The sequence below is a fragment of the Nyctereutes procyonoides genome, unplaced genomic scaffold (genome assembly GCF_905146905.1).
Source record: "Nyctereutes procyonoides isolate TBG_1078 unplaced genomic scaffold, NYPRO_anot_genome, whole genome shotgun sequence".
Taxonomy (NCBI): domain Eukaryota; kingdom Metazoa; phylum Chordata; class Mammalia; order Carnivora; family Canidae; genus Nyctereutes; species Nyctereutes procyonoides.
This window is the reverse complement of record NW_026575043.1, coordinates 44,701,650-44,716,189: the sequence shown is the minus strand read 5'-3', so window position 1 is coordinate 44,716,189 and position 14,540 is coordinate 44,701,650. Positions and strand designations below refer to the sequence as shown.

Below are 14,540 nucleotides of genomic sequence, written 5' to 3'. Positions count from 1 at the left end.
TTTGTATAGCCACAGCTCATCCGGGCTCTTAGAGGCCAGAGAACCCTTCTAAGCCATTAACAGCAGCAAGGCCAACAGGGACCCAGGGAGGTTAGGGCTCATTCTTTACCAGGATGCTCCTTCGTTAGTAGATACTTGAGGTTTTATTTTTTTTAAAGATTTTATTTATTTATTCATGAGAGACACAGAGAGAAACAGATGCAGACACAGGCAGAGGGAGAGGGAGAAGCAGGCTCCATGCATGGAACCCGACGTGGGACTCGATACCAGGTCTCCGGGTTCACACCCTGGGCTGAAGGCGGTGTTAAACCGCTGAGCCACCTGGGCTGCCCAACACTTGAGGTTTTAAATAGCATTTTTCTCTGCCTTTAGATGATCTCTGGTGGATAGCTCTTTGAGGCGAACAATCTATAATCTCTTATGTCATTCATTCATTCATTCATTCAACGCATATTTATTGAGCAAGGTCAAGTGTGCCAAGTGCAGATGCTGGAGGAACAAATACAGTCCTGCTTTCTTCTAGAAAACTGCTGATGGACTGCTCGCCTCACCTGTGGGTTGTGACGACAGTAAGGATTAACGCGCTGGGTATTGTCTGATACAGTAAAACTGAAACTCTTGAGATATTATGTTATTGAGAGGCGCCAGTATTCTTCACCTTGCAAAGGGATTTGCTGGAGGATTAAATAAATCCACAGAACTTTAGAATTTGATGGGACCTCGGGGACCAGCTCATTCAATCCCAATACTAGTCAGCTGTGAAAAGTGATATTTAAACAGTATAAGAGGCTTGCTTCCAGTTATCCAGCCAACACCAGAGCCAGGGGTCACATCCAGCACAGCTTTTTCCTTCCCAGAACTGGTCTTTTCCCATCGTACCTTGCATAGCACAGAGATACTCCAATGACGATGAGGATGATGTCAGTGATAAAATTCTTCAAGTGTTTTCTATGTGTCAGACCCTGTTCTAAGTGCCTTTCATGTGTCACATTGTTCTCCTAGCAATGCTATTTTTTAAAAGATTTTATTTATTTATTAGAGACAGAGAGAGAGAGAGAGAGAGAGAGAGAGAGAGAAGCAGAGACACAGGCAGAGGGAGAAGCAGACTCCACGCAGGGAGCCCGATGCGGGACTCGATCCCAGGATCACGCTCTGGGCAGGTGCCAAACCGCTGAGCCACCTAGGGATCCCTTAGCAATGCCATTAATACCACTGAGAGAGTGCTGAGGTACAGAGAGATTAAGCAACTTGTCTAAGGCCACACAGCTCAGAAGTTCTAACACAAGTTATCTGGGGTTGGGGTACTAACACAAGTTATCTGGCTCCCAAGCCCAAATGCTGAACCACAACACCCTATGGCCTTTCTCTAGAGAGGGACTCCCTGACCTAGAGCCCTGGTAGAGAAATGAGTTTCCACCTACATATTTAAAGGGAGGCATTTCTTTTTTTAAATATTTAATTTATTTATCCAAGACACACACACACACACACACACACACACACACACACACACACACACAGAAAAGCAGGCTCCATGCAGGAAGCCTGACATGGGACTCTATCCCAGGTCTTCAAGGTCACATCCTGGGCTGAAGGTGGCACTAAACCACTGAGCCACCCGGGCTGCCCAAGGAAGGCATTTCTATATTAAACATCATTTCAGTGCCAAGCAAACCAAAGCTTGATGTCATATTTTCTGACAGATCCTTTAAAGTATTGGGTTGCTCTGTATAGAGCCACCATTAAAGTTTATAAAGCTTTGCTGATAAAACAGCAGGAAAAGGAGATGTGATGTGTGTGACAAGTAGCAGGATTGTGATAGGATTGTGGTCAAGGTTATAAGTGAAATGGGATGGTGGCTCTTGTGTGGCTAGAAATTTCTGCAGACTTTGCAGAGTGTGAAGTTTGGAAATAAACCCAGTCAAATGTCAATCATGGGTGGTGCTTTTTGGGTAGCAACCACACTTACAGTATTGCTTATAAAACAGTCATGTCTCTCTTAGCAGTGATTGAATTATATATTATGATATTAATGAATTTAAGGTCAGGCACGTTCTTCTGGCTCCCAAAATCATCTCGTGTGAGTCTTAGAGTTGACTTTTTTCATGTGTGCTTGATTAATTTCCCAGAACAACCCTCCTTATTGTCTGGCGGAATCTCACTGTAGATAGTCCCAGCAAAGCCCAGACTCTAAAACAAAAAAAGGCCAGTTAGTTCTCTAGTTAGCTTCCCCCCTTTGAAATGGTTATCAAAATTAACCCTATAGAGTATAAACTTTAATGCATCCATCTCCACTACACATTTCTGAATCCTGGGAAGTCATAGAAAAGAGAAATGAGAACATTATGAACCTTGCAGGAACTTTGGGGAGTTTTATCTATTATCACAGGCAGCGGGAGCCCAAAGCCATTTAAATCATCTTGGGGAGGAGGAGGGAGAGGACTGTCATTATTTGCAAAGGAACATGATTGGCGTAGTACAAATGGATTGCTATTTGTTTTCTCAGTTCGTAGTAATGATTACAGGCTGGCCATGGTGTTTAGCAACAGGATCCAGCAGGTCAGTTATGACAACTTCATCACTGTCATTAGCGCCTTTTGTTTGCAGTGAACACAAAAAGCTGTTCAGCATTAAGAGAGTCAAGGGAAAGAAAGAGAGGCGGGGGTGGAGAGAGCCAAGGAGAGAGCTAGGGAACCAAGGTTCGCACACTATTAATACCAAGGAAAAATACCCCTGGGTGCTCCAGTCAGCTGACTTCAATGGTAAAGGGGCCTCAGTTAGGGGACCTGACTTTGGACTCCCTGTTCTTTCTCCTGGAAGAGTAATTGCTCATGTTTATAAAGGCTAATCATTTATGCTAATTTTGGTTCCTAGAAAAGCCCAGGGGGATGTTATTTTTGGTAAAGGGTCTTCCTGCTTCAAGTGTAGTGACTGTGAATAACTAGTTTCAGTATCTTCTCTCGCATGCCAGGGTAAAATGAAGCAAAGTAAATAGAGTTAGTGCAGTGACCTTTATTGGGGACTTACTGGATGGCAGGCTAGGCATTTTTATGTGTATCATCATCTTGGTCTTCTTCTTCTTTTTTTTTTTTCTTTCATCTTGGTCTTCTTTATAACCCTGGGGTCTGTAGCTTCATGTCCACTGTACTAATGAGAACAATAAAGCAAGAGGTAAAATGTTGCCCCTGGAATCACCCAGCAAGTCAGAGCCCAGCAGGGATTTGAATTCTGGTGTGTTTCTTGTTCCAAGTTTACCACACCATGCTGAAAATACACACACACACACACACACACACACACACACACACACACACACCAACCTCCTCCTTCCAAAACAAAACAAGCAAACCACCACCAAAATTCTTAACTGAAGTCAGAGGCAAGGTTAAAAATCTCAGTACTTGGAGGGACCATGAAAAAGGAGGCAAAAAGTATGTATTTATTTCAGGACCCAATCATGTGAAAGCCTGAGTGATCCAAAGATATATTGAAAGAAATTGTATTACTTAAGTCAGAAAAATGTGTTCTACTTTTTTGGGAACTTGCCCCCTCCTCCTGGGGTGACCTTTGACATGACATTCTGTGTTCCCATTTTTAGGCTAAAAAAAAAAAATAGTGGGTAGAAGATGTAAGTTTGATATTTGGTTCATGCAAATCTTTGTCTCATTAGTATCTTGCTTGTGCTGGCTTTCTGCTGCCTGACCAAGCTCCTTTGACTCATGTTCCCACTCCTTACGTCCGTCTTATCCTTTTCTGGAGAACTTTACCAATATCATGCCTTGAATCTTGAGAAATATCTGGTAAAACTGGCCAATTAGGATGGCAGGCGTAACTGGGAAACAGATGATGGGGGGTGGGCGGTGATGTGGTAAGACGGAGGGAGAGAACAAAAGAGGGCAGCAGTCCTCATGATGACCAAATGAGGCTGCTTCTGCTGTGACATTACATTTACTGCCTAAAATGTGACCCGGACCATTTCTGGTGAACCGTTAACTCTGTAAGCTACTGACAGGACATTGACTCAAATCTTAGTGCTGAGTCTCTGCTCCCCGTGCAATGCAACCAATGGGCATGAATTGGGCGGGATTTTTTTTTTTTTAATTTTTAAAAGGACTTTATTTATCTGACAGACCGAAGGAGAGAGCACAAGCAGGGGGAACGGGAGAGGGAGAAGCGGGTTCCCTGCTGAGCAGGAAGTCTGACGGGGGCTGGATCCCAGGACCCTGAGATCATGACCCGAGCCAAAGGCAGCCACTTCACCCACTGAGTCAGCCAGGCACCCCTTAAGGGGGATTAAAAAAAGAGTAATTAATTCCCAGTGCAGGTCATCTGAGGACTTCCCGAGCGTCCTTTAACAACCACTGCAGCCCGAGCGAGCGCCACATGGGTTCTGAACTGGACCCATGTGCACCGCTGTGGAAAAATGAGAAGCAAATGAGAACCTCGGGCTGGGGTGGGTAGTGGCGACCAGACACCGGGGCCGAGACTGAGGCTCAGGAAGCTGGAAATTCCCTCCTGCCTCGGCGCTGGGGCTCTCGCTTTTCCACTTCCCCGAATCACCCTCGCCGAGGGCCTGTGCGCGCAGCGGGCGCTCCCCAGTCGTCTCCGGGACCGAGGACGAGGGTCAGACCGCAGGAGCCGCCGTTCTAGTCCTCAGCGAGCACTTTAACCTCCAGCCCCCACCTGTCACCTGAGCGCCGGCCAGCGGCTCCTCCCTCGGGGGTCCTGCCCCTGCCCCTCCAGCTCTGCCCGGCTTAGGTGGGACGAGCAACCTGGGCCAGCGCTTAGGTCCCTCCGGGCCGAGTCTCCCGCGGGGCTGCGGGCCAGGAGCGAGGCTGCGAGGCCCGCCTCGGCGTCCCCCGCGGGCACAGGTGGGCCGAGCGCTGTCCCGGAGCCGCCCCGGGCCGCCGGCGGGAATGCGGACGGGCCCCGCCGGGTTAGGGAGGGCTCCGCGGGGCCCCTGGCGGGTGGGCGCCGGGGGCCGGGGGCCGGGGGCGGGGCTGGGGGCGGGGGGAGCGCGGCGGGAGCTCGGGGCGGGAAGTGCAGGGGAGGAGGGGAGGGGCGGGCGGGGCAGGAGGGGCCGGAGGACCCGAGGAAGTCCCCCGTGGCCGCCCCGCGGCGGGGGCGGGACCGTGCCCGCGGGCACGCGGTCAGGAGACCGGGGGTGGGCGGGCGGGGCAGCTCCGCCCGCGCGCACAGGGGCTCGGACCTCCGGGCGCGCTCCCCGCCGACCCCCGGAGGGAGGGGCTGGGGCGGGGGCGGGGGCGGGGCGGGGGCGCGCGTGCGCGTGCGCGGGGCGGGGGCGCGCGGGGGGCGGGGCGGCGCGCGGCGACCCCGGCGGGCGAGAGGCTGCGGCGCGCGCGGGGCGCCGAGCGGGGCGCGGGGGCGCGCGCGGGGGCGCGGGAGCGCGCGGGGGGGGGCTGCCCCGGGGCGGCCCCCCCACGTCGGGGCGCGGCGGGCGGCGGCGGCGGGAGCGCGTCCCGTCCGGGTCCCGAGGAGCCGCCGCCGCCGCCGCCGCCGCCGCCGCTCGCCAACATGGCGGACCTGGAGGCCGTGCTGGCCGATGTCAGCTACCTGATGGCGATGGAGAAGAGCAAGGCGACCCCGGCCGCCCGCGCCAGTAAGAAGATCGTGCTGCCCGAGCCCAGGTACCGGCCGCCGGGCCCGCGCCGCCCCCCGCGCAGCCGCCCCCCGCGCAGCCGCCCCCCGCGGCCGCCAGCGACCCCCTGCGTCCGGGAGGGTCGGGCGCTCGGCCTCGGCCGCGGCCCCCCGCCCCGGCCTCGCCGTCCCCGTCTCTGAAATGGGTCTCGGAGGGCTGTTGGGGGCACTCCGGCTGAGAGCGCCCCAGAGTGCCCGGGGCCGCACGCGGAGCGCGGGAGCGCCCGAGCCTCGGGCTGCCGGGATGTGGCTGCGAGTTGGCTGGACCAGCTCCGTCCCCGTCGCCCTCTGCCTCCTGTGCCTTCCCTGTGTGGGGTGAGCGCCATCCTCGGGGCCGTCAGCGCCGCTCTGCCGAGGCTCGCTCCTGCCCCGCGCCTGCCTGCCCTCCTGCCCCATCCCTGCCCCTCCTGCCCCATCCCTGTCCCTCCTGCCCCATCCCTGTCCCTCCAGCCCCATCCCTGTCCCTCCAGCCCCATCCCTGTCCCTCAGCCCCATCCTTATGGGTCCCTGCTGCTCCGTGCCTGCCTGCCCTCCAGCCCCATCCCTGCCCCTCCAGCCCCATCCCTGCCCCTCCTGCCCCATCCCTGCCCCATCCCTGCCCCATCCCTGCCCCTCCCCTGCCCCTCCAGCCCCATCCCTGCCCCTCCTGCCCCATTCCTGTCCCTCCAGCCCCATCCCTGTCCCTCAGCCCCATCCTTATGGGTCCCTGCTGCTCCGTGCCTGCCTGCCCTCCAGCCCCATCCCTGCCCCTCCAGACCCATCCTTATGGGTCCCTGCTGCCCCGCGCCTGCATGCCCGCCCTCCTGTCCCATCCCTGCCCCTCTTGCCCCATCCCTGTCCCTCCTGCCCAATCCCTGTTCCTCCAGCGCCATCCTTATGGGTCCCTCCTGCCCCATTCCTGCCCTTCAGCCCCATCCCTGTCCCTGCTGACCCATCTCCATCACACCTCCAGCCCCATCATTATGGGTCCCTGCTGCCCCGTGCCTGTGGCTCCCTTGTGCTGCATTCTGGTCGTTCCTTCTCTGCTGCCCCTGTTGCCAACTGCATCCTCTTCTCAGCTCCCCGGGGGCTCCTTAGCTGGGGAGTGCCGACTCCTTGCCTTTTTGTCCCAGGTACTTAAAGTGCAGTTTTCAGTGCTTGCTGCCTTTGGGGTCCAGTCTATTCCTCTTCCTATCCTCCTTTCCTTCCCTCTTTCGTGCCCCCACACAATGATGAGTGGCTGGTGACCCACACAGTTTTCTTTTTTCGTGCTAAGTGTATCACCCCAGCGACTTTCCTCAACTTGCAGATCCCCTGGTGGTACTTTGTTAAAAGGTGGAAGTGGGTTTCCTTTTACACGCACATTGAATAGGTTGATTCCAAACAGGAATTCGTTGTTTAAATGACCAAGGAAGGGCCCGATTGAACTGGCAAAGGGTTTGGTGAGGGCCATACCCAGTTGTAATCTTATCTCGAAAATGACTTATTATTGATGGAACTAGTTAAAGACTTCAGTGGTTCATGTCATTAGCACCACCCCAGAGAAGATCATTCATCAGATTAATAGAGTTTCAAATAGTATATCAAAGGATTAGGGCTGGATCCGCACCCCCCCCCCCCAGCTTCTTTTCTAAGTAACACCATCATGAGTTGCACAGTAAACGTGCTAAATAGCTCTTGGTAGAACTGATGATAAAATAGAGGCATCTTCTTTATGGTGAATTTGAAACCATGCAATTTTGTAAAATATTAGAATCTAAAAAAAAAATATTAGAATTTAAATCAAAGCTGTTCTCCATTGAAAGCATCCATGTTTCAAGGGGTATACACCCAAGATTGCTTAAATTGTTACCTTGACATAAGAAGAAAAATCTTTCTTTTAATGCTAAGTGATCACCAGATAATTTTTACAAGCCCGTTCATGGTCATGAGCCATAAGAGAAAATATCAGTCCCTTTCAGTTTATTTGTTGTGAAAAGCCAAATTGTGTAAATGAACACGTGCTAGGTATTTTTGGCTTGCTTGCCCTTTTTTGTTAGCCCATGCATCTTGTTGGGTTTGCAGGGTTTGCTCTTTGATAAGGAATGTCTAGCAGGGAAAGTCAGAGAAGAGTACAGACCTTTTGGAGTAATATGAAATTAACACTCCTATTCCAGAGTCTAATGTACCCGAATCTCATTGAAAATCAGTGCTGTTTAAAGTTTCTGGCAAAAGGGAAGCTAAATAAAACAAGAACCCCCAGACCAAATCTGAATTTCATTTTTAAGAAACTGCACTTTTATAAATGTGGTATACAGTGCTTAATTCCTTTTTCTTTTGCTTTTTCTACTCTTCCTAAAGAGCAGGGAGTCCTAAATATATGGAGTCTCTCTATATAAAATAGACAAATCTTAACTCATAGGCAGTTTTGCGGGAGCAATATATAATATTAAAATTAGGAACTTCTGGTTTTTTGTTTTGTTTTGTTTTTTTTGGTGTTTTGAACTTAATGTGACTTCTGCTTTTTTAGTGTCCCTCTTGAGAACATACTTATATGTTTAGGGTATTCACTTCCTTGTATGAATGCCTCTGTTTTTCAGTGGTATTCTTTGGTAACGCTTTGTTTTAAGGCAGAACTGGAAGATGGTGAACATATTTCTCATGACATTTTAGAATTGAGAAATATCAAGAGGAGGGTAATTTTAGGAAACAGCTCTTAGTAATTATTCTGTTGCTATTTTATTTTAAATAGACTCTTTTTTTTTTTTTTTTTTTTTTTTTTTTTTAAATTTTTATTTTATTTTATTTTATTTATTTATGATAGGCACACAGTGAGAGAGAGAGAGGCAGAGACATAGGCAGAGGGAGAAGCAGGCTCCATGCACCGGGAGCCCGACGTGGGATTCGATCCCGGGTCTCCAGGATCGCGCCCTGGGCCCAAGGCAGGCGCCAAACCGCTGCGCCACCCAGGGATCCCTAAATAGACTCTTAAATTAGGCTATTGGAACCTTCTCCAAGGGTTCTAATTTATTTTGCATTTATCTCGGTGGCTTTGGCTTTAGTGTTGTAATGTGACCATTTACAGAGTAACAGCCACTCCTTGTGCTCTTCTGTTAGGATTCTGTTACATTGAGATTATTAAGTAAAACATCTTGCAGATTTTTATCTACCACTAACTGGATGGCAGGTATTGGCCTGCCTCCTGGATTTTGGGGTAGGGGTGGGTGGTTGGGGGATTTCTCAATATGGTAAGAAAGTTAATTTTCATAGTGGCTGGAAAGGGTAGTATGATTCGCCTCTGTTGGTAAAGGATAGTGGTCAAATGTTTTCTGACAAGAGTTTCTATTTCAGCCGCATTTTGGAGTGAAGCATGTGATCACCGGTCTGGTCTTTGGTGTTCTTGAAAAAGACGTTTAGATTTGTATTTTTAGTGTCTCATTCAGGAGCATAACCCTTGCCATTGGCCCATCACTAGTGACTTTTTCTTTCCAGCCCGATTATTTGAAATCACTGTAGTGTTCTGTGCACTTCCTTATTTAAATTGCTTTGCTTCTTATGCAGTTTTAAACCAGAAAAGCAACAGGACTATATAATCTCTAGCTAATTTAAGTGAAACATTGGGTCTGCTGTCCCCTGCCTATTATAGGAGAATCTCAGAAGATGGAACATTCTGCCCTGGGGAGATTTTGCTCCTCTGAGATAGCGAGAGACAACCATTTTGTTATGTTGACACATTATTTAATTAACGAGCCAATGAGTGTAAATCCCGTAATAGCTGACTATTTGTTCAGATTACATAGCTGCTTCAGTTTACTGAAACATTTGTTGAGCTAATGTAGCTGATAATGGGGTCTGTTGGGAATACTGAACCGTGACCCAGGGGTTCACAATTCAGGCCCGGTTAGAAACATGAGCATTCGGTTGTGCATGCGAATGGCCATACTCCATGTTAGAGAAGTCCTTTTATTTGATAGTGTCTAATTCATAAGCTCAGGCCTTCAGAGGGCCAGCATCTTAAAGCCATGGATCACTGAGAACATTTTTACTTCAGGCTCATTAGTCTGCTTAACCTTTTCCAAACAGACTGAAATTCAGTTGACTTGTAGTTGCACTGAGTCGAAAGAGGTTGAGTAACATGAACTTGACCCTTTCCCTGCACCTATGTCCATTTAGGGGACATTGACAGTTTGAGATCATTGATTGCAAAGCCTGTACTTTCAAAGTATTCATACATACAATATGAAAGGCAGTTCTGAGAATAACATCTGCCAGATTCTTTGTAACTTTCCTGGAGCATTTAGAGTATCCTTAAGGACACCTGTGACACCTTTTTTTACATTACTTCTGAAGGTGGTTGTAGAGCCGTTTCTCCAACCGGACCACGGCCCTGTCTAGCAAGGGGCTCATGTAGTCTAGAGGGGAAATTCACAGTTGATCCAAGAAAGACGTTTACTTTAAAATGCAATCTCTTGAATATTCTATTTGGCCATGGGCAAGTAGCATTTCGATGGCTTTTACTATTCTATCATCATAACTCATTATGTTTGCTCAGTGTTTTATAATAATTTGTTAGTTACTCCCTTTGAGGAGCTATCTAGCCCAGAGTATATACAGTAACGTGATAATATTGCATCTTCCTATTTGTAAAACTATCAAATGGAATTGATCTTGAAAAGTAGCCCAGTTTTCTTCTTTTTTGGGACTGGAGTTTCTTCAGTAAGTTCCCTAACTCTGATCCGTGAGTGGTGGGTGATGGCTGTGAGCCATTCCTCTCTGTTTTGGTTGTAGGGGATTCTATGCCTGTGTGTCCCCCATCCCCCAACTTTGAACTGAAAAGTCAATGTGGAAACAATGAACAGCCTTCAGGAAAAAAATGGTCTTTGTCATCACTAGGGAGTATTTCTATGTATAAAGTGGTGGCAACCTAAGGTACACATGCAAAATGTAATTTGTTCTGACCTTTCGGTTATTATTTCATTCTTGGTTCAGAGTCAATTTGTGCCAGTGACTTGAAGATTCAAGTGCTGTGCGTAGTTGTCAATTCTTAGAAATAGATGTTCCAGTGCAATCAATGTTGGACGTAGAACTAGCTGCCCAAAGTCAAGGATTGTGAAATGTTTTGGATCGAGAGCCCAGTAGATCTCTTTGAGGTTCAGGCAGCCCCGGTTTTTATACGCAATGTGTTCTTAGAGGCAGTGTCTTAAAGTGCTTTTCAGCATGCTGAATTTGGCTTTGCCAAACATCTGTTTTGGACAAGACTAGAACTGTTGGATAGGGCGTCAAGGCTTGAAGCAGGGAAGTGTAGGTCTTTATCTGACAGCGGGTGGCAAAGCACAGTAGGAAACGCAGAGTAGTGGAGAGCAGGATGCCTGGGGTCCCCATAGCCCTGATAAGGGAAAGAGAAGTTTTACTTTCATGAACTAGGAATAGAACAGTTACCACTTATTGAGAGCTTACACTCTCCTGGGCACTCTGCATGATGAGTGCATTTGTTCTGCACGATAGCGTCGCCTGGTAAGCAGCATCAGCCTTCCCCGGACTGTTAAGAACTCTGCCCAGGTGACAGCCGAAAGCAGCTGAGGCATAGTCTGACCCTGGTTTCCCAGAATCCGGGTTCTTTCTTCTTTGCTGTGCCTGTTGGGCCAACAGGAATAAGGAACCACCGCCCCCCCCCCGCCCCGCCCCACATCACCTCTTCTTTTGCAAGGAACAGATGACACAGTGATACTTTCTCATTTGGGGAGAATATATTTTACAGGCCGTGTCTATGAGCTGCTGGTGCAGCCTTTGAAAAGTCAGGACCGGGATCCCTGGGTGGTGCAGTGGTTTAGCGCCTGCCTTTGGCCCAGGGCGCGATCCTGGAGACCCGGGATCGAATCCCATGTTGGGCTCCCGGTGCATGGAGCCTGCTTCTCCCTCTGCCTGTGTCTCTGCCTCTCTCTCTCTCTGTGACTATCATAAATAAATAATACCTTTAAAAAAAAAAAAAAAAGAAAAGTCAGGACCATCCTCAGAGACTGAAGGAGAACAACTATTCCTCTGGGACCCGGGAAAGCTGTAATTATGACTAAGTGAATAAGCAGTTTTTTCCTTATTTCCCATGAGGAGCTTGAGGGTTAAATGCCTGTTGTGTTCCACACAAGAAGTGCAACCTTGCTGCTGAGAAATTTGTAGACTGGACTGCCTCAGGTTACCCCCACCCTGACTCTTTCCGCCCCAAACAGGACTTCTACATGAGTTACTAATGGAGAAAAGAGCAGACCCTGTCTCCCTCCACCTCTCCCTCCCGCCCCTCCCCGCTGCGCAGATATTTCCATTTTGGGGAAAAGGGTCAAGGGGTGAAACAATATTTTTGGCTTTCTTTGTAATTAAAAAAAACACTTTCTCGTTCAAACAGTCCTCCTTTGTTTATAAACTGAGTGTTTGAAGAATGATGAAAATTTTGATGAAAATGGGTTGTGTGTGTGGGGTGGTCTCGTCTGTTCTTGTCCTTTTCTGGACGTTGGCAGTGGGGGAATGGAGACCATGGACTGGGCGACTTTCACTCTGTTGTCGTGAAATCATTTGTATGTTTAGAAACCTGCGTGCTGACCAGGCTGGGTGTCCCTGGACCTGCTTCTGTTCCTCCTGTTGCTCACATCGTTGTTCTTCTTGGTTTTTGTCTTTGATCAGCACTTAGGACTGCTGGACCTTTCTTGATTCTTCCGTGGGTCTAAAATAAAATGCAGGGGGAGAAGTAATACCTTGGCTCCCCATATCCTGTAAGTATTTCTTCTAATTCTGTAAGTCTTCTTTTGGGTCATCTGTGCTTCAACTTTAGCATGGGGCATCTGCAGATTGTAGTACTGTCTAGATAGGGCATTACAGAGAGAACAGTGAAAATCCCTTTACGGTTCGTTTGCTCTGTGATGGGTGTTTTGTGACAGCCTGGACCTAGCCTTGGACCTGTGCTCGTTTGCTGCCATTTCCTTCTTCCAGGGTTTCAGGGGTAGGAAGAGGTGATTATATGAAAGTACCTGGGCCAGAGCTTCATCCTTAGTAAACTTGAGGAAGATCACCTGTTTCATCTCTGGATTCTCTCTACTACCTGCCATGCCATACTAGGGTAAAGTTCTAGATCTGGAACCAGGAACTCTGGGCCGATTTCACTGGCAACTTGCCCCTGGCCCTTGGTAAGACACTTATATTCACTATATTTAGTTTTCCCTCTCTATACAATATGATTATCTATTAATTTCTGATCAGGAAATGCCCCTCCCCATCTGTCTTTTGTGAGCATTTTCTATCCTTACAATATATTTTTAAATGAGAGAACATTAATTTCAAACAGTGATAACTCAGAAAAGGATTGGATGAAGTATTAAAAGGTGATATATATTTTTTATTATACTGTAGGTGGTTGCTGTAGGGATTATATGTAGCACAAAATGTGATACCTTAAGTACAAAATAGTAGCAGATATAAAGCAGCATTGCATGGAGCCCCTTGTGCCATGTACTCTGGGAAAGCAGGCTTGGGAGACAGGACTTCTGAAAAGCTGGTTTGTTGGCTCAGGCAGCAAAGAGCAAATGTTGGCCCTTAGACATATAAATAAGTGAATTTCCAGATTTCTTCTCAGTTTTTTTCCTCTAGCTTTTTGGTGGTACTGGGTATCCAGAACCTTGTACACATGGTGCCTTACTCCGTTCTTTTTCTTTTTTTTCTTCCTCTCCCCCTTTTTCCCCCTCTACCCTCCCTTTTTCTTCCTTCTTCCATCTACCCACCTACCCATCCATACTTTCATCCATCCTTCCTTCCATCCATTCTTCCTTCCTTTGTTTTATCCATCTATCCTTCCATCCATCTATCCTTCCATTCTTCCATCCACCCATCCATCCACCCATCCATCCCCCCATCCATCCTTCCATCCATTCTTCCTTCCTATATTCCATCCATCTGTCCTTCTATTCTTCCATCCATTCTTCTGTCACATCCTTCCTTCTTCTTCCTTCCTTGCATCCATCATCTATCCATCAGGCTTGGGGCTATGTTGGCTTTAGTACATAGAGTTCACAAGCATGCTGCTCTTAAATATAGATAACCAAGCAATTAGGAGAGTTAGCTCATCCTTTGGAGGTCTTTGCTTCAGTAAAATGAACCAAAAAGCATAGCCTACAAGCAGCTGGCTCCAGTGTACTGAGCATAAGGTGATTCATTTCAGTATTCCTTAGACATTAACAGATTGCATATTAATAACATAACATTGTAGTATTCTCATGTTTGGAAAGATCTTGGAGGGCATCCAATTTAGTCATGCATTGGATGGGTGACTTCCTTGTCTGACTTCTAGGCAGGGTCATCTTTGAGGAGCATCTTTGGAAGCTCTGTGGTGTTGGAAAGCTCTCTTACAATTCATTCTATGCGCTGATCTTTTGCTGTTCCTTGTGGTTGTGCAGAACAAATTTAATCCCCTGTAAAAATGACGGGTTTTCCAATATCTAAAGACAGCTCCCCTATTCTGCAGTGGCTTTCACTGGAAGCTGTCCCCCAGTTCCTTTAGTCACTTCCCAAATCCAGCTAAAGTCTGCATGTGCTCTGTATAATCTGTGCTCATCAGTCTGAACATTTCCTGGCTAAACAAGAATATTAAAATTTACAAAGACTAAAAAGATACCTATAATTAATTCAGTGATGGCAAAACTAGTGAAAAATCTTATTTCATGTATATGTTTGAGTTCCTCTAAAGTTCCATTATGGGGAGAAGATACTTGGTTCCTCCAATGATTTAAATAAAATTCATTACATGAGGTTGATTAGGGGATTAACATTTCCATTAGTCAGAATGTGGAAGCCAGGTTGTGTTACATGTAAATTATGACAGTGACTGCCACTGGCCGAGGGCTAAGAAAATCCAGGCCCTTTTTACTTCTTAGATAAGTAGAGGC

General features: G+C 47.9%; 1 protein-coding gene across 10 annotated transcripts in view; it reads left to right on the top strand.

The window, feature by feature from the left end:
• The first annotated feature begins 4,089 nt into the window (after nt 1-4,089).
• The window catches only part of GRK3 (G protein-coupled receptor kinase 3), a 128,966-nt gene continuing 118,515 nt past the window's right edge, over nt 4,090-14,540 (top strand). For 5 of the 10 annotated variants that reach the window (XR_008664096.1, XR_008664095.1, XR_008664093.1 and 2 more), the window contains exon 1: nt 5,785-5,973. Coding sequence is in view for 2 of the 10 variants with exons in the window: in XM_055322646.1 (XP_055178621.1) it covers nt 5,801-5,973 (173 nt within the window). In the remaining 8 variants the exon portion in view is untranslated. Of the gene's footprint in view, nt 4,454-4,497; nt 4,872-5,453; nt 5,649-5,784; nt 5,974-14,540 lie in introns of those variants that run through there. The other 5 variants (XM_055322652.1, XM_055322647.1, XM_055322651.1 and 2 more) reach the window with 4 other exon arrangements.